This window comes from Peromyscus eremicus, chromosome 2, assembly GCF_949786415.1.
Source record: "Peromyscus eremicus chromosome 2, PerEre_H2_v1, whole genome shotgun sequence".
NCBI classification, from domain to species: Eukaryota; Metazoa; Chordata; class Mammalia; order Rodentia; family Cricetidae; genus Peromyscus; species Peromyscus eremicus.
In genome coordinates, this window is record NC_081417.1 from 117470177 (window position 1) to 117498024 (window position 27848).

The 27848-nt window shown below is 41.2% G+C and overlaps 2 protein-coding genes across 8 annotated transcripts in view; one reads left to right on the forward strand and one right to left on the reverse strand.

The window, feature by feature from the left end:
- Dnai4 (dynein axonemal intermediate chain 4) overlaps positions 1-12671 on the reverse strand; it is a 50323-nt gene extending 37652 nt beyond the window's left edge. The window contains exons 1-3 of the mRNA XM_059254589.1: positions 12503-12671; positions 5377-5561; positions 3760-3872 (exon numbers count right to left, since the gene is read on the reverse strand). Coding sequence (XP_059110572.1) covers positions 3760-3872; positions 5377-5561; positions 12503-12586 — 382 coding nt within the window. The 5' untranslated portion in view covers positions 12587-12671. The remainder of the gene's footprint in view (positions 1-3759; positions 3873-5376; positions 5562-12502) is intronic.
- A 12869-nt stretch (positions 12672-25540) lies between these two features.
- The window catches only part of Mier1 (MIER1 transcriptional regulator), a 57268-nt gene continuing 54960 nt past the window's right edge, over positions 25541-27848 (forward strand). For 2 of the 7 annotated variants that reach the window (XM_059254591.1, XM_059254593.1), the window contains exons 1-2: positions 25907-26027; positions 26792-26892. Coding sequence is in view for 3 of the 7 variants with exons in the window: in XM_059254597.1 (XP_059110580.1) it covers positions 25661-25721; positions 26792-26892 (162 nt within the window). In the remaining 4 variants the exon portion in view is untranslated. Of the gene's footprint in view, positions 25722-25906; positions 26028-26095; positions 26195-26791; positions 26893-27848 lie in introns of those variants that run through there. The other 5 variants (XM_059254597.1, XM_059254590.1, XM_059254595.1 and 2 more) reach the window with 5 other exon arrangements.

Consider the following 27848-nt stretch of genomic DNA (forward strand, 5'->3'; position numbering starts at 1 on the left):
GACAGGCCCTCACTATATAGCCCAAGCTGGTCTCTAGCCTGCAGCCCTTCTGTCTCCACCTCCAGTGTACTGGCATTAAAGGCACGGACCATACCAGGCTTCTGTGTGCTTTTCTTATCAAAAGAGGAGAAAGTGGGGATGCACAAGACTGTAACGGGTCAAGTTTGACTTGCTTTAGGACAATAAAGCAAGAGTATGATGAGACTCAGTCTCCTCTTAATGCTCAGGACCTGAGAAAAACAACCTCCTAAAAATCTAAAAAAAAAAAAAAAAGTATAAGTATCTTTTAAAAAAACAACCAACATCTGGAATGGTTACATATAGGAACACATTCTCATCCACGCATGAAATTCTAATACATGTATTTTTAAGATACTATGGAAATGTTTGCGCTACAAATCTAAATGAAGACTAGCCCAGAACACAGTCTACATTGTAGTTACAATGACATAAAATAAAGGTCAGGAAAGAAGAAGTCTTCAATTGGAAGCCCTTCTTAAGGATTCTTAAAAATAATTTGCTCTGCAATAGATTTTAAAATAAAGACAAGATTTAAATAAGTAATCTGGCTAAGATAGGATAAGCAAAAAGAAGTAAACGAATTGTCCACATGGACAGGTCTGAGGTATATCTAGTTCAGATTTCCTACAGCATCAATAAAGAAAAGAAGCAGGAGTAAGATGTCTAATGCTCCACAGGAACACAGGGAATCTGGAGACTGAAAAGAACAGGCTCTTAATCCTCTGACTACTCTTTTAGAGCATCAGATGTTGGTTAATGACTCGGCTATATATAAAGTAGCCTTGCAGCCCAGACAGTTCTAAAAACAACCTCGCACGAGATATAGCACACATATGGACTCTAATGTGACAACATCAGTTATGTATTAGACTTGGGGAAAAGAAGTCTTCTTTAATGGCAGAGACTTGGGGAAAAGAAGTCTTCTTTAATGGCAGAGGAGCGCACTACCCAGACAAAACCACAGAACAGCAACTGGACTTTTGTGCAGATCTATTATCTCCTGAACGTTACCCGAATTTGAAACATTAAAAAAGCGAATTCAAGCAGCACTACGTACCTATGGAATCTAGTTCATGCATCATGATCACAGGCTCCAGACTGTTCTTAACAATAGATGGAAACTACGTTGGGATCTTTACCAAGATACCTATCAATGCACTTATTGCTTTCAGTGACAGAGGAAGCACATCTTTCTCCACCCCTGATGTTCTTCAAGAGATCTTTAGCTGTGTAGAGCAATCATGGTTCCCTTTTACATCTTCACACAGGAAGCCCCTCCAGAGGGACAGGAAAGACTCTGTAGTAGTCTACAGCATTTAGTGAATGGGTGAGACCTGTCACCTTTGAAGCTTCAAAAGCACTTTTACTCATAATGCAGCGTTTTGTTTCCAGCATATCTGCCCTTACCCTGTGTTTTTCAATTAATTCAAAACTGGGTAAGGAAAAAGATATATTACCTGGTCACATTAAGAGACCTCAGTAAGGAAGAATCCATGAAGCCTTCCTCAAGCTGTTGTTTAGCTACAATGAGTCCCATGCAATTACAATCAGATGGAGTTATAAAATAGTGCTTCTCTCTCCTCACAAACACATATGTGCTAACCACGGGTACTTTATGAGTTCATATAAAATTATCTATTACTCATTTATCTCTGTGCTGAGCAAGCGACAGTCTGTGCCTAACATGCTGCTCTATCATACAAATAAAACTCCAAGCATTTCCAAGCATCAGCCTCCTTTTGGCTCTGAAAAGTGCATGCGGCAGAACACCCAGAAGGTGTGTGAAAGATTTTAAGATAGTTTAGAGCAATTCTTTCTGTTTAGAATATTCAAGGTGTAGACAAAGTAAGAATATTAGTGGTTGAGTACAACCTGCACTCAGTGGTTCCCCACTGGAAGCATTCATATGGTGTACCTAGTGCAACTAATGGACCAACAGTGATACTTCCTCATCTGAAGCCCAGCTTTTATTCCAGTCTGCTTCATCTTTAATGTCATCTAAAAATTCATAATGCATTCCAAAATATCAGCCAAAACACCACATTTGGTCATCCTGTCCCTTAGGTTTTCCTAGACTGTGGCAGTTTCCTGTGTTAGAAGACTGAGGGGTATTGGTCATACATATAGAACACGCTTCCGTTTAGGTTTCTGGAAGGAAATAGAGGAGTAAAGTCTCATCTTATGGCACATCAAGGCTATCGACATGACTTCTTGCTGACGTCATCACCACTTAGCTGAGACTAGTTTCTGTTTTCATACACTGTAGTCTGGAGAAAGCCATGGTGCAAAGCCCACATGTAAGAGGATAGGAAAGCTCCACCTTGAAGGACAAATATCTACACAGGAATTAAAATGCTTCTCTACTCTACCCTTTATCATATATCTAAGTATGGGCTCACGGACACTGCTAATGAGCACTATGCTTCCTGCTGTTGAACCTGTCTGCCTTTGGCTAACGGAAACACTAACGGTGGAGTGGGGAGAGGCAGGGTTTTGCCCAAGCACTTTTTTTTTTTTTACTTTCTTGCTCATCTTATACCTGCCCAAGACCCAGAAACCAGCTATTTCTCTAAAGGGCCCTAACGCTACTTTTCTTGAAGAACAGTAGACAAAGCTAAGAGTGAAGCACTCAATTATTTCACAAACAGACCCTTATTTATGTAAAGACTATGATTATTCATCTGGCAACTCAAGATAAAAAAGGATGAGGGGCTGGAAGGATGCTCAGTGGCTACTACCACTCGCAGATGAACTGAGGTTCACGTCCCAGCATGCACAGGAAGACGCATGATGGTCTGTAGTTCTAGTTCCAAAGGATCCAATGTACTCCCCTGGCTTCTGCAGGCACCGCACACACATACTGCAGACATGCACACAGGCAAAACACCCATACACGTAAAATAAACACTTCAAAAGAATGATAACGATTTCCAAGTGTTGACGTGTATCTACATGTACAGGAAAAATGGGAGTTTCTCTGCTGTGGGATGGTCTGTATGTCAAATGTGTTGCTGATTGGTCAATAAATAAATCACTGATTGGCCAGTGGCCAGGCAGGAAGTATAGGCGGGACTAACAGAGAGGAGAATTGAGAGAACAGGAAGCTGGGTGAGACAGACACTGCCAGCCGCCATCATGACAAGCCACATGTGAAGATGCCGGTAAGCCACGAGCCACGTGGCAAGGTATAGATTTATAGAAATGGATTAATTTAAGATATAAGAACAGTTAGCAAGAAGCCTGCCACGGCCATACAGTTTGTAAGCAATATAAGTCTCTGTGTTTATTTGGTTGGGTCTGAGTGGCTGTGGGACTGGCAGGTGAGAGAGATTTGTCCTGACTGTGGGCCAGGCAAGAAAACTCAAGCTACATTTCTCTTTAGGTTTCTCTCTCTCTCTCTCTCTCTCTCTCTCTCTCTCTCTCTCTCTCTCTCTCTCTCTCTCTCACACACACACACACACACACACACACACACACACACAAGAGGGGACTCTCATTGGTAAGGACTAAACTCAGGGCCTTCCATGTAGGCAAATGTTCTCCCACTGAGACAGGTCCTTAGTTCCTTTCTATCTACTTTCAGGCACAATTAAGAAATTAATCTTAAAATGGTATACACACTGTGACAAAATAATCTAGGTTTTACAAATGTTACAAACAATGGCAATTTCAGTGTTGGGGGGTTAAACCACTGAAAATATATTAAAACTGTAAGATTTAAAAAAATGTTTTTACTACCTGCAAAACTAGCCAGCCTTTCCTTCTTGTAAGCTGGTTCTTCTAGGTCCTCTGTTATTGATTCAGTTGTGGACACACTGGACTTCGACTGTGTGCTGTTCCCCATGATTGACCTTTGAAAGTTATTAACACATTTGTTCAATGGCCTTATGAGAAGCTAAAAGTGTAAATCAGACTACATTAACAGACAGAAAAACCAAATATACTAGATTATGCAACGTAAATCAAAATAACTTTTAAATCTTCCGTTAATTTTTCATGTTCTTTAAAGAGTGAAAATATACTTTGAATAACGTATCAAATCTATATCCAGAGGCCATCAGTGTGTTCCCAATGTATATTTTGAATGACTATCTAAAATACAGCTCCCTCGCAGACTCCATTTTCATTATCACTTCTCATCATTTTGCTGTTGGGTGTCCGAGTGCCTCCATCCTAGGAGTTTGTTTAGGGCCTCAGCCAAGAATACCCTTCTTTGCTTCTCATGTGTTTTCTGGGCATCCTTCACAACTCATCTCGAAAGTTCAGTTTTACAAAAGTCCTCTCAAAAGGTAACAAGACACAGCTACACTGTACTGCGGTTGGTTTCCTCCTCTCGAAAGGTGACTTAAGACATAGTTACTGTGCAAATGGAAACCTTCCCTACGAGGGGTGGGGGGTAGGGGAAATTTCATGAGACTCAGGAGGTAAATAAAAGGTCATGCCTGGAAAAAACAGTCACTTGGAAGAGTCTCAAAGGTCCCTCCCCAGCTTAAGAGGAGTAAACAGCTGCTGGAGAGGGGACTGAGCACCTCAACTAAGGAGGGAAGAGATTCTGGAACTAGAGCTGCCTACGTGTTGTGCAGAGAGCTCAGGAGAGTGGCTTGTGGTCACCATGTGGAATCTGCTTTTCTGTAATGCAGACGCTTTTCTGAGTCATCCCTATTCCTGTAAGCCTCCCTTCACCCCACTCCTGTTAGTAACGCCAATAAAAAACTCACGTCTCACCACGCTGGACTTTGATGCAATCACTAGTTTTGTTCAGTCATGGGTTCCCTTTCTGGGGTGAGTAGATGTGTGTTACATCTCCCCAGGAAAAGCTTTCACATGGGATATATACTTACAGCAGGAAATGGACAGAAGAATTCAAAAATAAATTTTAAACCAACGATCATAACTTTACTCTGTAACATCTTACCTTTATGGTTTCAATTGTTTACCAAGAGGTTAACTTTACTGGAAGATCCATTGTTTCTCATCTGGCCTTCCACGTTTCATGTGTGCATTGAGTGAGCGCTCTAGAGCAGTGTGACTGCACTGTATTTTAACTGACAGCAACAAAATCCAAAGATACAGGGGCGAAGTAGCTAATTGGAATTTGCAACCAACTGTGAAGTTAGTCCTTTCTTTTGGTTCCTTGGGCAATCTTAAATAAAATCTACACACTTTTCACTTGGAATCTGTGGGAAATCTTCAGTCTGGCTCTGAATATGAATATAATTAAAACATAAAAGCTAGAACACTAGGATTGATGGGTTGAAGTTAGAAAACTGGACGCATATATATTCTGGATGTATGCAATATAAATGGAAGAACAATATAAGTGAAATGAAAAGAACTAGGGCCAGTATACTTCACCTTGTAAACTGCCCTAGCATACTAGGGTTGACTGTATTCTGATACAGGCTATAGGAAGAAATAAATTCTGATCCAAGTGATCCTTCTTGTGACGTCAAGAGTTTACTTGGTTTTGCTGCTCCAGTATGTGGATCTGGACGGTAGAGAGGTCGGGGAGTAACATCAACTCCTCTTGCATCAAACACCTGTAGAAAATGGTCATTTAAAGTGAATAACCAGACAAGAAGAGGTTTCTAACTCATAGAGAACAGAAACATGTATAGCAGAAAAATATTAAGTATAATGTTCTTAGGACAAGATAAACATAAAAACTTGAACAAAATTTTATGCTTGAAGTTTAGCTAGGCAAAACAAAAAAAAAAATCTTACTCATGTACCTATATACAAGTAATAAATACAGAGATATGACTTGAAAATGTTAGCTGATTTCTGTCCCTGAGCAGCATACAGTAAATACCCTTAGAGGAACCTGGATGGTATGGCCAATCACTTGACATGGCCTCTTGATGTAATCAAAAGTGACAAGATGCATATAGAAGCTGCTGGCATGACAACAAACCTTTTAATTAATTATTTATTTAATTAGTTAGTTTGTTTTTGGTTTTCCAAGACAGTTTATGTAGTCTTGGCTGTCCTAAAACTTGCTCTATAGACTAGGCTGGCCTCGAACTCAGGGATCCAACTGTCTCTGCCTCCTGAGTGCTGGGATTAAAGGCGTATGCCACCACGCCCAGCTACAGAAAACTTTTTATAGTAAAGTTTTAAAAAGTAATACTACACTCTAATGTTAAAACATAGAGCAGTCAGAAAAATAGAACCATACTCTATTTATAATTGTTAATACTTTGGTCTATATAATATTATAAACATAGGCTTGAAGAAACTATTTTCAGCATAGTACCAAGTGAAGCGTGCTAAAGCCAGAGGGACCTGAAACCCTCAGCTCAGCACAGCTGTGCCAGCAATTCGCTCCACAGGTACTGTGGCGGTCTGAATGAGAATTGCCCCCATAGGCTCATGTTTGAATATATGGTTCCCATTTGGTGGAACTGTTGGGAAGGATTACGAGGTGTGGCCTTGTTGGAGCAGGTGTGTCACTGGGTATACAAGATGAGGTTTCAAAAGACTCCTGGGATTCCCAGTACTTGCTCTGCCTTGTAGTTGCGGATCAAGATGTAAATTCTAGGCTGTTCCTTCACTCTGCCACCATGGACTCCAACCCTCTGAAATCACAAGCCCAAAGAGAGGGTTTTTTCATAAGTTGCCTTGGTCATGGTGTTTTATCAAAGCAAGAGAAAAGTAACTAAAACATTAATCTTTTTATTTCCTATTTTTTAATCAGTTTACTTCCAGTCTCATGTATATGTCTCCTGACAGTTTTGCTTTTGTTTGTATATTGCTTAGGTCTTAGGACAATTGTTTATGTTTCCATCCAGCTTACTCTAAGATATTCTTTACTGTACTCTTCAGGACATTGAATATAGCCATCCTCTTCCTTCTCTCATCCTATCCTCTCCCCATTTACTTCTCAATTATAACCGTCCACAACTTAACAATGTCTAAAATCTGTGGACCATACCAGTCTCTCAACTTCCTTTCCTACTTCCTTTACCCACCTCGTTTTTATTTTCCTTTTCCAAGTCTGATTAATACTTAACCCTGAGTCTATGCCATATTATTCTTGATTATTTATCCTCCAGTGGTTATTGAAATCAAAGGCACCAATGTGACTACTGGCTAGTATGACATTTGCAGAGTGGGAATATCAAGCAGCTGAGATTGCTCTTGCAGTTAATATTCTGGGCAGGGAATAATACAATGCTTTACACCAAGCACTCAGCTCCTGGACTAAGGAACTTTATGCTGAACTACGCACTCAACTGTATCATATCCAAATCCACGTGAACACAGCAAATACTTTAACTGAAAAAAAAAATGTGGCTGATTAAATAACACCAGATATATACATCCCAATGAAGTAACCAACACAACACAACTCGTCCCAAAATTACGAATTCTATAGTAATGGCATCTAACAAGGTGGAATCCTAGCCAAGGAACTTGAAAGAAGGTACATATGCTGAAGGAAGAAAATAAGCTCCTGATTGAAAGCATAAACAAATGGATGAAGTAAGGGAGGTGCTGCAAGACATGAAATAGGACTTCAACAAAGAGCTGGAAAGACTGAGGCGAAACCAATCTGAAACTGTGGAAATGAAAAAACGTGAGTCAAATAAAGAGCCCATGGGAAGGCTCACTAATAGAACAGACAAGTTGTTGACAGAACAGCCGAGCTTGAGGGCAAGGGGACAAGCTAAAGGGGTCAAAAAGGGGCCAAGATACAAGAGTGAGAATTCTGAGACACATGGGACAGTCAGAAACAGCAAATGTATGGATGACAGGCACAGAAGAATAAGGATAAAGTTCCAAAACCACAGAAAACTTTTTTTTTTTTTTTGGTTTTTTGAGACACAGTTTCTGTGTAGCTTTTGGAACCTATCCTACAACTCACTCTGTAAACCAGGCTGGCCTCGAACTCACAGAGATCCGCCTGCCTCTGCCTCCCAAGTGCTGGGATTAAAGGCTTGTGCCACCACAGCCAGGTCAGGAAACACTTTTTAAAGTATCAACCAAAACAACTTTAGTCAAGAAGGAGATGTCAACAGATACTGGAAGCTAAGTCACCAAACAAATAAAATAGAACAGAGTCTCCCCCCATCACATCATAATTAAAACACTAACTACACAGAAGCAAATGGAAGGTGTTTGATGCAAGAGGAGTTTAATATACAAAAGTATATTAGAAGCAGCAAGAGGGAAACTCCCAGTCCCACACCAGGGCAGGCTCATCAGAATGACAGCAGGCCATTCAGCTAAAAGTTAAAGGCCAGAAGGGCCTAGGCAGACCTATTACAAGATCTGAAACAGAACAAATCCAATAAAGCAACCGTTCTCAACCTATGGGTCTTGACCCCTTTAGGGGCTGAATGACCCTTTCACAGGGCTCACATATCAGATATCCTGCATATCAGAGATTTGCATTATGATTCATTGTAGTTGGAAGTTTTCCTGTGCCCCGGCCTGCTGGTAGTAGGGACAAATCTCTCCCACTCATGTCCCCCAAGTAAACATACACAACAGAGGCTTATATTAATTAAAACTGCTCAGCCTTATTACTGACTAGCTCTTATAGTTAAACTCAACCCATTTCTGTTCATCTATATGTCGCCACATGTTCCGTGGCTTTACCTGTGTGCCATTACATGCTGCTCCCTGGATGGTGGGCTGGTGGCCCCTCAGCCTTCATTTTCCCAGAATTCTCCTTTTTTGTTTATCCTGCCTATACTTCCTGTCTGGCTACTGGCCAATCAGCATTTTATTAAACCAGTGTACAAAAGCATTATCTCACAGCAATTCATAACAGTAGCAAATTTACAGTTATGAAGTAGCAATGGAATAACTTTGTGGTTGGGAGTCACCACAACATGAGAAACTGTATTAAAGGGAGGTTAGGAAGCATAGGAAGGTTAAGAACCACTGCAACAGAGACTACCATAATTGAAGGAAAAATAAAAACTTTCCATCAAAAAAAAGATTAAAGGAATTTATGATCCCAATGCCAGTTCTACAAAAATACATAAAGTCCTGGGCAGTAGAGGTGCATGCCTTTTATCCCAGCACTCGGGAGGCAGAAGCAGGTGGATCTCTGAGTTTGAGGCCAGCTTGGTCTACAGAGTGAGTTCCAGGATAGGTTACACAGAGACACCTTATCTCAAAGAAAAAAAAAACAAACCAATAATAACACATGAAGGAATCCTTTGGACTGGAGAGAGAAAACAAATCCATCCACAAAGCCACAGGAAAAAATAAATAAACCATGCTAGAATAATAGTTGGGGAGGGGACCTAAACATTACAAAGTCAACAAAATGACAAGAAGAGTGAACATCTTTCAATAGTAACTGTGACTATTAATGGCTTCAACTTCCCCAATCAGATGACACAGACTAACAGACTGGATCAAAGAGCAGGAACTGTCTATTTGCTGCCCCCAAGAAACCCACCTAACCACAAAAGAGACCTACCCACCTTAGTGTGGAAGGATGGGAAAAAGTATTGAAAGAAAATGGACCTAGGAAGCAGATGTTGCTGTTCTGAAAGACTTCAGACCCAAACTCTTGATAAAGGCAGCCACTGTACACTAACCATAAGGAAGCCATTATAATTCTAAACACAGACTCCCTGAGCACAGAAACACCCAATTTCATAAAACGAATACTAGTCGATACAAAGCAACAAATTAATCCTGGCACAAGAGTAGTGAGTGACTTCAATACCCCACTCTCACCAACTGACAGGTGTTCTCCCAAAAAATAAACAGGGAAAATACTGGTTCTTTGAAACGATGAACAAGATTTGTCAAATTCTTAGCTAAACTAACCAAAAGAAAGAGAGAAAACCCAAACAAAATTAGAGATGAAAAGGGAACAATTACAATAGATACCAATAAAATTCAAAACAGCATCAGTTTTATCTTGAAAATATATCCTCCACTGAACTGGAAAACCGGAAATAAATGGATGAGTTTGTAGATGCATATGGCTTGCAAATTAAAACAAGAAGAGACCAATAAGTTAAACAGATCAATGAAAACTAGTGAGATTGAAATAATTCAAATCTCCCAACTAAAAAAAAAAAAAAAAAGTCTCTGTTCAGTTCCATACACCCACCCCTAAGTTTTAGATTGGGTTGTTTTCTTGATAATTAGTTCTGTGAGTTCTTTACATATGCTGGATATTAACCCTCTGTTAGACGTATATTTGGCAAAGATTTTCTTCCATTTTAGAGCGCCTCTTCACTCGACAGTTTCCTGTGTTGGAAATTATGAGATTCCTTTGTGGATTATTGGCCTCATTTCTTGGGTAATTGTAATCCAAAATGTCCTTACTGATGCCTGTATCTTGAGGCAAACTTCCTACTCTTTTCCCCCTGCACTTTCAGAGTTCCAGGTCTTATGTTGAACTCATCAATCCCTTTGGAGTTGAGTTTTGTCCAAGATGATTTTGTTTCAATCTTTTACACATAGCTGTTCAGTTTCCCCAGCACTTTTTCAAGGGGCTATCTTTTCTCCGGTGAGTATTTTTGCCACCATTGTCAAAACTAGGTGGCTACAGTTGTACTATCTCGGACTTGGGTCCTCTGTTACACTCTGGTGGCCCATGTGTCCGTTTTGTGCTGGTACCATGCTGTTCATGATGTTAGGGCTCTGCAGTATCTGATTGGGTATGGTCATGCTTTTAGCGGTGTTATTTTTGCTCAGGATTGCTGTAACTAACTGGGATCTCCGATGCTTAGGCACTTTTGGAAAGCTAGTGTAAGTGGGATTGTTTCTGATTGTTTTCTGTTTGCTTGTCACTGGTATAGCAGAAGGCTAATGAGTATGTATGCATCCTGTCGTTTTACTGAAATTGTCAAATACAAGATACTTTAAATAAATATTCTAATAGCCTTCTACTAATATTTCCTAATTTATTTATTACATATTTTGGTCTTAGTTTTATTCCCTTCAATTACAAAATTTGATTTTATAGTTACACAAAATTATAAAAAATGTGATCAAACAAAAATAGTAAAACACTGCTACACCCCCACCCCCACCCCCTGCTCCAGCTACTCATTGGCCTTGGTCCATATGGATCAAAACCTCTCTCCTCACAGTGATAATTACTAATTACTTCACGTTCACAATCCTTTTCCTTCTTCCTGTTCATAACTCTAAGTATCATTAATGGTTTTTTTTTAATTTCCATAGAATACACACACAAAAAAGTATGCATGGAGCTCACAACCTAGTTAATTCTCTAACCAACTAGCACTATTAGTACTCCACAATCAGATTTAGGAACAGAAACTTACCAGCACCCCAGAAGTTTCTTTCAGGAGAGCTAGTATCTTCCATCCAAAGTAGGAATTGCTTTGACATCACATTAGTTTAGCTTGTAAACTTCGCTTAGATGAAGCCATATGAAATGGAGTCTTTGATACTGGTTTCTTTTGTTCACTATTACTCAAGTAAGATTCATTTGTATTACTGACTATAGCCACAGATTATTCATTTCACTGTTATACAGTATTTCACTGTGTGACTGTATCATGTTTTATTTATCTATCCATGGGCATTTGTGTATTTTCCAGTTTGTTTTTCTTTTCTTTCTTTTCTTTTTTTGGTTTTCCAAGACAGATTTTCTCTGTGTAGCCCTAGCTATCCTAGAACCCACTCTGTAGACCAGGCCAGCCTCTATCTCAAAGAGTTCTGCCTGCCTTTGCCTCCCAAGTGCTGACATTAAAGGCTTGAGCTACCACCACCCAGCTGTTTTGGCTTTCAAATGGTGCCGCTGGGCTAATGAAACAGCATGGTAGGTACAGGTACTCTTTGTCATGCTGGTGCTCTGGGGTGGACTGACTCCTGCAAGTTGTCCTCAGACCATCACACGTTCACCCTGGCACACACTGAATGAAACTCAAGTACAATTTTACTGGAGTTTGAGAGAAAAACAACAGTCCAGTCAATCTGTAACTCTTGACAGCTGCCAAGAGGAGGGAGATTATAATTATTTAGAAATAAACTCAGGGGCTGGACAGCTGGCTCAGTGGAGTTAAGAGCCCGTACCACTATTCCTGCAGTTAGACCAGAGTTTAGTCCTCAGAACCCACATCGGGCAGCTCACAACTGCCCATAACTCTAGTTCCTGAGAATGTGATACCCTCTTCAGGAGGTACCTACATTCATGTGCACATCCCTCCTTGCACATAATTTTAAATAAATAAATCTTTAAAAAAAAACAAACAAACAAAAACCCCACACAACTCAGAATTCTAAAAAAAAAAAAAAGTTACCTGTGGGGCTAGCAGGGTGGCTCAGGGGATGAGGGTGCTTGCCGCCAAGCCTAAATAAAGATCTGAGTTTGATCTCAAGAACCCGCAAGGGGGAAGAAGAGAGACAGTTCTCGCTTGTTGTCTTCAGACCTCCACACCAGTGCCAGGGTGTATATGCCCACACACGTGTACACACAAATTAGGTAAGTAAACAAAACAAGAATGTTGGGGGGCGGGGGGAACAATATTACCTGTACTGTCTTCATGCCCAGAATGCTCAGTTTTTCTGCCGGCTTCATCCCCGGCACGGAAACAGTAGTTCTTGACATGCCCATTCTGCTTTGAGTTGCACCAGGATATCCTTTCCCCGTGCTTGTTTTGGTTTGGGTAAAGGTGATGGACTTCCTTGGTTGTGAGCTGGGATTCCTATACGAGGAAAAGAAAATACAGAAGACCCAGAATTGAAAAGAAACTCTAGTTCCATCCATTTGCTTGCAAATTTCATGATATCATTGTTTCACTAGAAAATATCATCCTGAGTGAGGTAACCCAGACTCAGCAGGACAAACATGGTATGGACTCATTGGATACTAGATGTCAGGCAAAGGATTACATGACTGCAACCCACAGCTCCAGAGAGGCTTGCTAACAAGGAGGCCCCTAAGAGGGACACACAGATTGCCCGGCGATGGAGAAATATATGAGATCTACATGAGCAAACTGGGAGTAAGGGGGTGGGTAATGGAGGGCAAAGAATGGGTGATAAGAGCATAAGGAAATGGGAGGTTGAGCTGGAACAGGGACAGAGTGGGAGAGCAAGGAAAGAGATACAAGGATAAATGAAGACATCATGGGAATAGGAAGAGGCAGGATGCTGGGAAGTTCCCAGGAATCCACAAGGATGACCCCACCTTGGACTAATGGCAATGGTCAAGAGGGTGCCTGGACTGGTCTACTCTGGTGACCAGATTAGTGAATACCCTAACTATCATCACAGAGCCTTCATTGAGTTACTGATGGAAGTGGATGCTGAGATCCACAACTGGGTGCCAGGCCGAGCTTCGAGAATCCAATTGATGAGAGAGAAGAAGGATTCTGTGGGCAGGGGACATTGAGATCATGATGGGAAAACATGCAGAGAGGAATAGCAACACTGGTGGAAAGCCATGAACTGTAGACCAATAGCTGTAGAACCCGCATAGGACTGGACTAGGCCCTCTGGATAGGTGAGACAGTTGTTTAGCTGGAACTGTTTAGGAGGCCCCCAGGCAGGGGAATTGGGATCCATCCCTGGTACATGGGCAGGCTTTTGGAGCCCAGTGCCTAGGGTGTGACATCTTGCGCAGCCTTGATGCAGCGGGGAGGGGCTTGGGCCTGCCTCAGCTGAGTGTGCCAGGCTCTGCTGACTCCCCATGGGAGACCTTGACTTGGGGGAGGTGGTAATGGGGGGTGGGTTGAGGGAAAACCTGGGGGACAGGAAGAGGGAGAGGATCTGTGGTTGGTATATAAAGTGGATAGAAAATGTTTTAATAATAATAAAATAAATAAGAAAAAAATTAAAATTATAAAGTAGACTTTCACTTAGAAGTGCAAATAAGCTAAACAACTACCATGCAACAATAGTTACTTGAGGCTTTATTTTGTGCAAGCGCATTTCTAGAGCGTTTACATGTTCCATCACCTTTGAAGCAACTTGAAGAGGTTAGAGCTAACATAATTTTATGTAAAAAGACTCAGGGCCGTTGAGATGGTTCTGTGGGTAAAGGCGGTTGTGGTGAAAGCCTGGTGACATGAGTTCAATCCCCCCAAGCCCATGTAAAAAGCCAGATGTGGAGACAGAAGTACCACCCAGCATCTCTCACCTGCCAGCCTAGAGTAAGTGGTGCAACAAGAACAGTAAGAGAGACCACCTCAAAAGCAAGACAAGAGAGAACCACATCCACAAAGCTGTGCTCTGGTCCTCACATAGTGCGGCCATGCTCATATGCGTGCCAATACACACTCATACACAGTAAAAAAAAATGAAAATATAATTTAAAAATTATATAAAGATGTAGAAGCTAAAAGGAAAGCATGAGATTTGATTCAAACAGAAAGATCCAAAAGCTGTACTGACTTCTTTGGGTCTTAGTTTTCTTGCTCATAAAACAGGAATAATAATACTCACAAGTTTATTATGAGGATTACACAAATTTAATTTAAGAAGTACCTGCTACATGATAAACACCTATCAGTGTACAGTGTAGTAAAACAGGTAAAGTTAAACATGAGTAATAATAAAACCTGGGGGAAGTACTCTATTTCCTTTTGAACAAATTACACAATTTTAAATTAGGAAATTATAGTAAAACATTTAAATTCTGGAAGGACTATGTGATTGTACTATTGGATTTAGTTCACAATTCACAAGACAGGCCCACCCTCTACTGTTTTACCACTCTGGTTCTTCTTTGTATTGGAAACTCCTATGATGTTTCATTAGATTCTAAAAAGCAAATACACTTCCAAAGGAAGCAATTTGGACTTTTTTTTTTTAGCAAAATTGGACAATGATCTAGTTTTCCCACTTTACTTTTTCTCATACCACTTAACACTATTTGGTTTTTAGTTTGTTTTACACTCTTCTACAGAGTGTAAGCATATTAAACATGGGAATTTATCTTCTCCATTACATCCCCGGTGCCTAGCATGCTGGCCTATTATACTCATTGAGTAAATATTTGAATTTACATTCTTATGAGTACCCTACCCTAGACACCCTCCTTTCTTGTGTAAAGGAAGAACTTTACCACCAAAATCACTAATAAAAATATCAGTCCTATAAAAACTCCTTTGTAAGGCCAGGTGGTGGTGGCGCATACCTTTAATCCCAGCACTTGGGAGGCAAAGCCAGGTGGATCTCTGTGAGTTCGAGGCCAGCCTTGTCTACAGAGTGAGATCCAGGACAGGAACCAAAACTACAAGAAGAATGCTGTCTTGAGAAACCACCCAACCAACCAACCAACCAAGCAAACAAACAAACAAACAAAAAACTTCTTTGTAATATTTCTACCATCTTTAAATTCTTCTCTCGCTTCCCATAGACTTCTCTGAATTCATCCTTATCACATTTTCCCTTTCTACAACAGTGGCCATTCTATGGAGGCTGGAGAGATGGCTCATCGGTTCAGAGCACTTACTGCTCTTGCAGGACCAGAATTCAGTCCCCAGCACCCACATGGCAGTTCATAACAACCTATAACTTCACACACACACACACACACACACACACACACACAGCATGTGCAAAATAAGTATGTTTGAAAAGTTGTTGCTATTCCATCTGAAACTAAATTTTATCCATATTCTAGAACCTAGCACTGTTTTTCAGGGACTGTTTTTCAGTAATTCTTAGGAGTCCTCTATCTTATTCTGCTATGAGCATAACTCTACCCTAGTTTTTCCTATACTTAAAATCTTTCTCTTTTCAAAAGTATAATGTCCTCTGCCTACCACAGCCTTTTTTCCTGTTATAGCTCAATTTCCTAAAACATTGATGAGTTAGACTTTTTGTGGTGCTAGGAATTGAAATGAGAGCCTGACACCCTACCAAATACCCTACCACTAAGTTCCTTTCCCAACCCTGTCCACTTCTTTATTCCTCTCACGTGCTCCATAAGTCAGCTTAACACTCCTCCTGCATAGGGACAACCTGAATTACAATAATATATTCTCTCAAATTACTAACTCCAAGAGGCTTTTTAGAATACATCCTTGTAATATCCACTGGTTGACCATTCCCCTTCATAAACTAGTCAGCTGGATGAGGTGGTACAACACCCGAGGAGTGGAGGCAGGAGGAACAGGAGTTCAAGGCCATCTTTAGCTGGCTAGTGAGTTCAAGATTAGCCTGGGCTACATGTCACCCTGTCTCAAAAAATCAAAATCAAAAACTTTGAAGTTGACTGCTCAAACAGGTTTCTGAGACATCACAATTTCCTAGTCTTCAACTACAGACCATGATCAACGGAACCATCCATTTTTTTCTACCTATTAAACTTTTAGATTTCTCTTCTAGGTCAGAGTCCCAGATAACGGGTCAACTGTTATCACTATGCCCATCAATTTTACCTCTTCTTTCCTCTCCTGACCTTTCTGTTGTTGTTAGACATCTTTCCTCTGGGTAAATGGCTCCAAGTTTCAGACTTTCAATGTCAACTTGACTAATCTAGGAAGAGAATGTCCCAGATGGTCACTGGGAAGGTGCACAGTATTTGACCTAAGAATTTTTCTTTCATTCTCTTCTTTTAGACACACAAGTAAGAACTGGAATTAGTTTAGCCTCACTATAAATTAAGACTAAACAGCTCTAGCCCAAAGTTACACCAAGGAAGGTGGTTCCCTGTGTCCTCTACCTTCTGCTATTTGGCACCCAACATCAGGAAATTAAGATATTGCCTTAAGGCTACACAACAAACTCCATCTTCCAGTTTTTGTGCTACTAAGCTTCCTTACATCTCAAGGAGCTGGGGATATAACTTTACACTTCTCTTCTTTTTACTAGGTACACCCGGATTTCATGTAACTCTGTTATTTGTGATTATAATTGTATCCACATGTGGCCGCTTCAAATTTTTCATTCATTTTGTGGACACCAGAAATTTTTTTTTAGCATATCCAATTAAAATCCACATGCATATACTTGTAAATGTGTTTTGGTGATATATCAAAAGGTCTGATAAAAACATACTGCTTTATACACATGGGTTCACTGAACTTCTTAAAACCTATTAAGATGGTATCTTTGGGTCTATCAAGTGTTTTATAAAACTTTAAAATTCTATTTGTTTATATAAAACAGTATTCATTGTAGTCTTAAGTTTCATTAAGCTACATATTTTAATGTTTTTTTTTTTTTTAGTTTGTTTGGTTTTTTGGTTTTCAAGACAGGGTTTCTCTGTGTAACTTTGCGCCTTTCCTGGAACTCACTCTGTAGACCAGGCTGGCCTCGAACTCACAGAGATCCGCCTGGCTCTGCCTCCCGAGTGCTGGGATTAAAGGCGTACGCCACCACCGCCCGGCCATATTTTAATGTTAAGATACACACACAGTCTTTGATAGATTTCTTTCTAAAACAGGTTCTAAAGGAGAAAGGATTTGTGTAACACTCATGTGTAATGTGAAAATCATAGGACACAAAATTGCTTTATGATAATTAAAACGTACCTTGGGTACCTACGTGATTTATCTTAAAGTCTTTTTTTATTAGGTTAATTGCTATAATTTCTTCTTCAGAAATAGTTTTAATATACAAATGATAAAGTTTTTTAAAAGCTGTCATACACATCAAATAATGGATGTGTTTATCAAAGATCTTTAAATCTCTAATTCTCATGGTGAATTAGAGATATAATTGTAACAAACAGTAACATCCACAATCTACATTTTTTCAAGGTTCTTTTTTGTCCAATTTGAGCTAAAGGGAAAAGAAGTGGCCCCCTCTTCCCACCGCCAAGCTGAGGACAGAACCTAGCACCTTGCACTTGCTACTGAGCTAAATCCCAACCCCTTAAGTCATCTTAAAAACAAGGTGTTGGTGCTTGCTTTAAAGACTTATCAATAATTAGGCCACACTCTTGTTTTGAAAAACCCAGTTATCTTCTTTACACTAAGAATCACTCGAACTTCTTAAAAGTACAGATGTGAAATCAGTAATTGCTTGATGGTATGGGAGTAGTCAAGGTTAGGTATCGAGCCTAAAATGACAAATGCTGATCCAGATCAGCGGTTCTCACCCTTCCTAGTGCTGTGACGCTTTAACACAGTTCCTCATCTTGTGGCCACCCCCAACCATACAATTATTTTCATTGATATTTCATAACTGTAACTTGTTGCTGTTATGAACCATAATGTAAATATAGGATATGCAGGATATCTGATATGTGACCCCTGTGAAAGGGTTGTTCAACCCTCAAAGGGGTCATGACCCACAGGTTGAGAACTATTCATCTAAATGAAAACTGCAAGATCTGGTTTTCAACTCCATCTTTATGTATGGTGATGTCTGTGCTACCTATGTGTGCTTCCTGTCCATATCAGTTGATGGCAAAATAGTTTCTAATTTTTAAAATGAATTACAGCTGCTAAAACAAACTCGAAGGCCTTTCTGTTCGTGGCATGAGTGGAGTTAGAGTAATGGCAAGCGTCAAAGAAGGAGATTCAGCCAAGACGGCCATGCTAGGGGGTGAAACCACACAGCCCTGGTTGGGACTTTTCCTGATTTTTCTGTCAAGTTTGGTTTTCCAGCTTTTCCTAAGGGATAATGGCCTCATCTGGACTCAAGGCCTGCTACTCAAAGGACAGGAAGATGGTTCTCTCTCCCTCTGCTTTCAGCCGTCTCTAAGTAACAAGCATGCAGTTAGCTCAAAAGGAAGGAAAAATGTCCCAAATCTAACTTGTTCTGGTTGTCTTATGAGCCCTAATAAAAAGTAAATGCTTTTAAACAAAAAGTTTCCAAGTACCTGTTCTAAAAAGATTTAAACCTCTAACAAATGGGTTAATTTGGTGGCACAAGAATAATGTCTGCAGGACTGAGCTGACTGTGTCAAAGCCCCCATGTCTTATTAAATCCATGTTTACTTTAAAGGAAATAAGACAGAGGAATCAGATAAGTACATTTTTGATAAAGAGGAAAATGAGAAAGTACTGACTGGTAATTTTGTCCTAAAGTGAAGGAATGTTTCAAAATGCAAATAGGAAATCTCCAGAACATTAGTGGTTTTCAGGAAGGGTCATAGAAAACAAACGTACTTATAACTCAGATGATTATAGTTAAAGGATATTAAATAACAACACTACCAGTTCTGTTACATTATGATTTTCTTAAGCACTGTTTCTTAGTCATGGTCTCAAGAAAAAAATTTAGAACAAAAAGGATTTTTTTACATTTTCCTTTTACAAAAAAGACATTTAAAATTTGTGATTAGATTTATTTTTGTTTTCCCATTGGGTAAGGCTTTCACTTGCTGGATAGGTATTGCCTTAATAGTAGGTAAAATTCTCTTTAAAAGAATTATTCCTTCATGAGGTATTCCTTCTAAATTACATAGTGATCATAGAATTCAATTCAATGGACAAATATTTTAATCTATTTATAAAATTTGGCCTATTAGGCAAACAAATGACACTAATTCTTCAAATTAACTAAAGCTTTGGTTCTCATCTAAGATCTATCAATTTTGGAAAACATCTATTTTTTCCCATAACTCATTATAAAATAAGTACTTATGTCCCATAAAAAATTAAACTGTATGAACCAATCCTATAAAAGGATAACATGCTATTAAGTGACTTGGAAATATGGTAACTAAAAATTCAAAAATGGCTATAAAAATTTTTCCCAAGATAAAGAAAACCAGATAATTTCATCAGTGGGAAGATAAAAAATTTCACTCTGCCTGGAGAAAAAGACTATCAGGTACTCCATGCTTCAGGAAGTAAATTTGTACTTCTCATATCAAACTTCTGGGCACACATCTACATGGACCTCAGAAATACTGGGTGATACTCACCTTTGGTTGCATTAACAAATGTATATCTCAAATACATGACAATTTCGCTCATTAAAAAATTATTTATTGTGAGTACGTGTGCATGAACACCACGGCATGCCTGTAGAGATCAGAGGACAACTTACCAGAGTTGGTTCTCTCCTTCCATCATGTAGGGTCCCACGCGGGGAACAAACTCAGATCATCAGGCTTAGCAGCAAGCATCTTTACCCTCTGAGTCTTCTCACAGTCCCATCCCTTTATTTTAAAGTTCTATTGCTTTAAAGATTTATTTTATGAGTGTTGGACTACATGTATATATATGTGCCAGGAGATCAAGAGTGCATCAGATCCTCTGAAACTGGAGTTATGGATGGTTGTGAGCCACCTTGTGGCTACTGGGAACTGAATCCAGGTCCAGTGCAGGAGTAATAAGCACTCTTCTGAGTCATCTCTCTAGGCTCATTTTCTATATTTTTAAAATCTTTTTATGAATACATTTAAGATAGTCAATATTTTGCTTGATAGTCTCCCCCGCCATTTTTTGTTTTGTTTTTCGAGACAGGATCTCTCTGTGTGGACCATCCTAGAACATGCTCTATAGACCAGGCTGGCCCCAAACTCAGAGATCTACCTGCCTCTGCCTCCTGAGTGCTTGGATTAAAGGCGTCTATCACCCCCATCAACTTCTTGATAGTCTTAAATGATAAAAATAATGCTAACTTCAGTTTTAATGAAGTTACAATAATGAAGTATTATCTCTGAATCTGTCAAATGTTTATGGACTGGACATTGTTAATGTAATTTTTGACTGTATGTATTATGTATATTTATTGTACTTATTGTATATAGTTTTTCTTATATTATAACCTTTTATTATTTTAGACAAAAAAGGGAAATGTTGTTATATCTTGTGATCCCTAATAAATTTGCCTGAAGATCAGAGAACAGAACAAGCCACTAGATTAAACATAGAAGCCAGGCAGTGGTGGCACACACCTTTAATCCTAGCACTCAGGAGGCAGAGATAAGTCTGGATTTCTGTGAGTGCAAAGCCACCCTGGACTACATGAGATTGACTCAGTCTATGAGAGAAACAAAGCCAGGCAGTGGTGTCACACACCTTTAATCCCAGCACTAGGAAAATTGAGACAGGAAATGATATGGGTGGGCACAGAAAGGCATATAAGGCGTGAGGAGATAGGAACTAAAGTCTTTCGACTGAGGAAGGCTTTTCAGGCTGAGTACTAGAGGTAAGAGGTGGCTTGTTCTTTTGTCTCTCTGATCTTTCAGTATTTACCCAAATATCTGGTTCTGGGTTTTTTTATTAAAGACCATTTAGCAATTTGTGTTAGAGTAAGGATATGTTCTTTGGTTAATCATGTTTTTGTTATGACTGCTTCCTCAGGATTCCTATTATATTTGAACCAAGATTCATGTTTTAAAAAACAATGCAAGTGATGGAGAGGACCAGTCCTGAGCCCGGACCAGTCCTAAGCCCGGATCAATGAAGCTCTCAGACCTCATCAGAGATGCTTCTTCGTGCATTGGATAGCAGTTAACTCAGAAGTTCACAACTAGTCCAAGTGCAGAGATGGAGTGACTGTGGAGAGCTCCGCCACAAATGGGACATCTGTACCACACAGCTTCCCAAGACTCAGAGACTATCAAGTGGAGGTGGAAAGAGTAACAGCCGGAGACAGGGAGGACAGGAGCAAAACAGTGTTTTCTGGACATCACAGGACTGCTGCACTCATGAACTCACAACTACGGCTGTCTGCAAAAGAGCAAACTAGTCAACTGTCTAGCTGGGATGCTATGGACAGCTGACTTAATTTGTATGTGAAGAGGCAAATAAAACAACAGAATGAGACTCAGATATGGCTGATACTTTGGAATTGTCAAAACTATGAATTTAAAATAATGAATATGCTTAGGGTTCTAATGGAACAAGTGGATAACATGCAAGAACAGATGAGTAACAAGTTAGACCAGAGACTCTCTAGTTGCTCCTCCCAGTCAGAAATGAAAGCAGGCCTCCCAGCAGTCTGTAGGTTAAGACAAAGAGCTGACAGGCTCCCTCTCCCTGCAGTTCTCCCTGGGACACTCAGTAGAATAACAAAGCCTGATGAATTGTGGCCTTGCTGCTGTAGGGTAAGCTATGGTCCTACCTAGTGCTGCATCTGCAGCTTATAGGCCTGCCCAAGCTAGATCCCTCCACATGGGGCCTGTCTACCTATCTGGAGACCTGTAGGAAGCAGAAACCCCTTTGCCTTGGGGATTTGAAGGCTATTTTCTTCAGGACTCATGTCATATTATACATGACAACCATCTCTTCTAAAGTTCCTTTCTGGGATTCTGAAGGGAATACTCCCTCCATCTCTCCTTCAAGGTCCCATCAGGCTACCTACCTGTAATATGCTCTAGGTCTCCTAACATTCTCTTCCTGCAAGGCCCAATCATGCCCCCCACCCCCGACATACCCCAGCCAACTCAATGGTAGTGAGGCTCTAATACAGCTCATTCTGAAGGGTAATCTCATGTCAGCTCCTTGCCATTTACCTGTTTCTCTTTTTAAGTTATAACAGTAAATAGATGAGTATCAAAGAATAAATTAAATAACAAAATGAGAACATGTAAAGAATTAGAATAAAACAACTGTGTAGAGAAAAGAGTTGTTTTTAGCACAACGGGTGATTTGTCCAGATCTGTGATGCTAATAGGAAGACTGCAAAATGGGAAAATCAAGTGAGAAAGTGAAAAATTGGTAAATTCTTCAAGAGACATTTTATACGATCCGAAATAAATTCTAAAATAAAGATGAGAAATAACGAGTTACAGCAATAACTAAGTTTGAAACTTGGTTTTAATCAGGTAACATGGCCACGTCAAAAAGTTGCAGTAGCTCACATCTCAAATCCTGTCCTTAACTATTCATGTTATAAATGCCATTACTTAAATTCCCAAGAAGTTTTCTAACATTTTCAGGTACTCTGAGTGCAAAGTAGTGTTCCTAGGAAGAAGCCACACCTTACACTGAATGCTCTACAAAAGCTAATTAACAGATTAAACCTTGATGATTGTGGAGAGGTTGGAATGTTGCAGGTCTAAAGCCTGACTACAATTGACCTTGCTATGGTTAGCCCCCTAATTGCCTTTCCTTGCCTACTTCTGTGTCTGACCTAACATCCTTTAGACTACCAAGTGAAACCCTTTGGAATGTATCCAGACTACTGATTTCCACCAACCAAAAGGCCTCAAGAATGTTATCGATAGCATCTGAGAGCTGTAACTTCCCCACTCTGCTGGAACCTACCATCTGTCATTTCCACCAATGTATGCAGAAGTGTATTGACTTATAAAATTTCATGAGATTTTACCATATTGGAGCATGGTATTTGGGAAAACCTGAATTTGTGTTCCTGGGCCATGGTCACTCATATTAAGTTCCAGAATAAACCATTTCTTATTCCCTTTGAAATGAAAGTCATGGTTGTGTACGTGTCTGTTTTGAATTAACAAGTGTTATATCATGTTTGTTTTAAGTTACATACTTTAACATCTCTATAAAGCCAAAAAAAAAAAAAAAAAGAAATTGGGCAAGAGAAACCAGTAACCAGGTACTGATATGTATGTCTACTCATTTGTTCAGTTAACAAATGTGTACAGCCAGGTGGTAGTGGTGCACACATTTAATCCCACCACTCGGGAGGCAGAGGCAGGAGGATCTCTGTGAGTTCCAGGCCAGACTGGTCTACAGAGTGAGTTCCAGGACAGCCTGGGCTGATACACAGAGAAACCCTGTCTGGAAAAACAAAAACAAACACATACACACACACACACACCCCCCAAATATGTATTAAAGACATTCTTCATTCTAGGTAATAAGAGTCTACAGCAGTACACACAAAAATAAAAATCTTTATACCCATGGGGATAGACTTCTTATAAAACATACAGCAAGGGTGAAGTTGATCCTGGGAAATAAACTATTATTTCATATATGGAGACATTTGACAGAAACGAGTGAATCCTGAGGTTATATGGCATATACTATTCCAAAGGACAGCAAATTCCCAGGGCCAGAAATGGGAATACTTGTGCGGGGGTGGGATGGGGTTGGGGGTGTTACTATAATACTGGAGTGACAGAATCCAAAGCCAGATCCTGTGGCGCTTGGAAGAATGGGAGAACTTACTCAGAGGGAATGGGAAAAACTTAGGGAAGTTTTGAGCAGATCTACAATGACTATCACATGGAGGCTGTTGGCAATCGGACTACTCAGCCAGCTATTCCAATGCAGAAATGACTTGGATGAAAGTGTTAGGTTTGGATTGAACAGCTACTTCAAAAAGTAAAAGTGGTCCTCATTACACAGCAGAATGAGGAACTACAAGGACTGCACTTTACTGGAACAGGAATGACTGTATCCTGGAAACAAAGGGAGTACAATACAACATTTAAGATGAATTTTAAGCAGTATATTGATTTCTAAGTGTAGCCGTTTCATTTTCAGTCTTCTTGAGAGAGATCCTGGAGAGAGATGAAAACTTGTGAGTCATGACTATACATGACTTGGAAAGGCACAGGGCGATAACGAAGAGATCACCTGACCCCACAACATATATTTAGGTAAGGGACAGATGGGTAGATTGGTAAATGATAAGCCTTTAATCCCAGCACTTTCAATACAGTTCCATGCCAGCCAGGGCTACACAGTGAGAACCTATCTCTAAATACAACAAACAGACACACATACATAAAAATAAAAGCAGAAAACTAGTCACGAACCTAACGAAGACTGGGGAAGGAGTGGTGTCCCAGTAGTTAACTGAAGTATTTCAAAACTCAGTAAGTGGTCGCTTAGGTCAAAGCTGGTGATGGGTTAGTTAACAACAAAAGTGTAAACTGACAGTTGTTGGCTATCAGAAAGCTTTTTTTGTTGAAGCGGAAGGACAGCCTTAAAGGCTGAGTACTACAACAAAGGGCGAATACGGTACTCTAGCAATAACTTTCAGTAAGTTTAAATGGCAAACGATTAACTGAGCAGAGGATTGAAGAAAAGATGTGGCTGGTTTGAGAAAACAACAAAATTACTGAAATGTGTGAAAATTGGGGAACATTTTAGTGGACATCCAATGAACCACTTTCAAGTTCTACGCCACAGGAATCCACATAATCGTTATGCTTTTCTTCTGGCTTGGCGGAATATTGTAAGCAGGTAAGAGTCTTAAGGCAAGCTGGCAAAAGGAGATTAAAAAAAAAAATCCTCTGCCAGCGAACATATTAAAAAGGCTTGAAGTTGAAAGACCAACGGAAAGAATACAAGCAAAAGCACTTGGAAGCAACAGGAAGCAGGGGTCGAGCACCGCAGACGGGGTTCTACAAAAACCGAACTAGGCCAAAGGAGGCGGAGTTGCCCGGGGGCTCCGCAAGATCGACTGCGTTGGGAACCCCTTTCCAAACCGAGGGGCTGCCTCCGGGATCTAGAGGAATGTGGACCGCGGATCTAGTGCGGAACTTACGCAGCAAAGATGGCCTGCTTGCGGGTGTTCGTTGGAGAGGTAGAGGAATACATAGTGGCGACCCGCAGACCAGGGCCCAGCGCCCTCTCCCTAGCGGCTTCTGCAGTACCGGGACCCCCAACCGCCCGCGTCAGCGGCTTTGGGAATGTTTGACGGGCGTCATGGCGACCGAGGAGCCCGGCTCAAGAAGGGGCCGCGCGGTTGGCTGGCCGCTCGAGGTGGAGGAGGAGGGCGGAGGCGGAGGGGAGGGCAGAGGGTTGGTGGAGCTGGAGGAAGCTCGGGCGACGACTCGGAGGAGGCGGGCGGCCCAGGCCCTAGGCCCCTCCCAGGCTGCGAGTCTCCCGGCTGCAGGCGGATGGATGGGGCGTCTCCAGGCGGCGGCGGCAGCAGCGGAGGCGGCGGCAGCGGCGGTGGCTGTAAGTGCAGCCTCCACAAACCATCTTCCCTATCCTTCCATCGGAAACCGGAGCTCCAGAGGCGCCCGCAGTCCCCTTTCCCCACTTCCCCTCCCCCACGGCAGAGCGCCGCCCGGAAGACCCTTGACTTCCGGGGCGGGGCTGCCCCGGTGTGTGCGGGGCGGGCTGGCGGCTCGGAGGCGCTGCCGCCCTGTGCGCACGCGCAGCCGCCGCCCCTCCCCTGCCCGGTCTTTCGGCCTTGGCGGCGGCGGCGGCGGCGGCGCCAATCTTCGCTGCTTCCGCGGCACGCCGGGACTACGCTGCGGAGTGAGTTCGCCGGGCGGGCAGGCCAGCTTCCGCCCCTTTCGGTCGGCCCTCGCTCCGCGGCAGGGGTGTGGCTTCCTGGCCACTCCCCCGTGGCTCCACCTCTGTGCCCCTGATTTTCCCCAGCTGTCCCAGCCAGTGGAGGGCTCTGAGGCAGAGCATCCCCTGAGGTGATGGGCTCAACCTGGGTCCACCTGCCATTGTCGGGGGGAGCTAAGGGGCGAGAGACTTGAAGACGGCATTGCAGGGAACGATCCGCTCCCGGTGCCTGTGCGCCCCCCCCCCGGTACTCCCCCGTCGCCCCCCCCCCCCCCCCCCCCCCCGCGAGTGGCCTTATTCTTTTAGCTTGTAATATAGAGGCTCCTGGCCCGGTACCCATCTCTGGTCCTTGCATGCTGTGTGACCTTGGGCAAGTCACTCCCCCACGGGCTTCAGTTTTCTTATATTAAATCTCCTCAATCTTTGTAATTTTGCGGAAGACCTTAGGCAGTTTTAAGACTGAGATGACCTGAAATTGACTAAACCTTTCTTAAATCTTGGGTGAAATACGGAAACCTAATTATCGGGTTCCTTTTTTAATCTTTAGCATTGCTTACAAATTGCAAGACTCAGTTTTTTTACTCGTTTGCTTCTTTTTGCTGAAACTGCCATGGGGGGCGGTTGACCTGGTTCTCAGACATCTTTTTTGAAAACGTGAGACTGGGTGAGCTTGTGGGAACACTGTTTCTGTCTCGTCCCTACTGAGGCTTTCTTTTCCTTTAATCCAGATGGTGTGGTGGCTCGATTCTCCCAGTGCCTGGCTGAGTTTCGGACGTGGTTAAGGACCAACTGGTTGAGGTTCAATGCAGACAAGACGGATGTGATGCTGGTAGGCAGGGGCACAATTGGAGACGAAGGGAGGGCGAAAGCGAACTCCCTCGTGTGATAGAAACGTCTTGATTACTGTCAGTTCTAGTATTGTAGGATGGCTAATGGCCAACCCTTTCAAGACTTCGGGGGAGATAAAAATAATATCAGCAAGGTTAAGAATTATAAACACAAGTTTGCAACATAAGGATAAAAAGGGGGCTGCTGAATGAAATTGTATGGAAAAATTATGAAAGGAACCCACACTGTCCTTTGAAGAGCCAGATTTCTCTATGTGTTTTAGGACGGCATTAATACAAGAACTAATGAAGAGATAATTACTGTTGTTGCATAGTTGTGAAGCCTCCAGATGTAATGTGCTGCTGTGCTTTGCATCCTGCATTCTGCCTACTAAAAGTCAAGATAAATTCAATCTGTCTCAGATGTCATTCGAGAAAAATTTTGAATGTAGGTATTTTGTCACCACATCTACAGTGCAGGCAGTCGTTCCTAAATACAAGTTTTAGGAAATAGTTCAGAAAATAGTCTCCAAAGAGGACTCTCAGACTTGGAGAATTTTAAGATCTTAGTTATGCTATATTCATCTGTATCAGCCAGAATTCTTACATGTATTTTCTTGGTGTACTTTGAGAGGTACTTTTTTGAGTTTCCCAAACAGATATGTCTATATAGCAGATATATTACTACTTTTTGAGTCAGGTGTTGGTGCTGAATAAAAGGTTATACATATTAGGTAAATGTAAGTTGTTAAAGGAGTTTTTGTTGATTGAGGTACTGACTGAAGTATAACTGTGAGCCTAAGTATATTTGTTAACAACTAAATATCTCTGGAGAGTGTGTGCATGTTTGTGAATGCATGCATGCTTCTGCAACATGCATGCACTCATACATATGCCCCTTAGAGCTACTCTAAGTCGTTTAATAACTTTTTTCTTATAGTATTGGAGCTTGAACCCA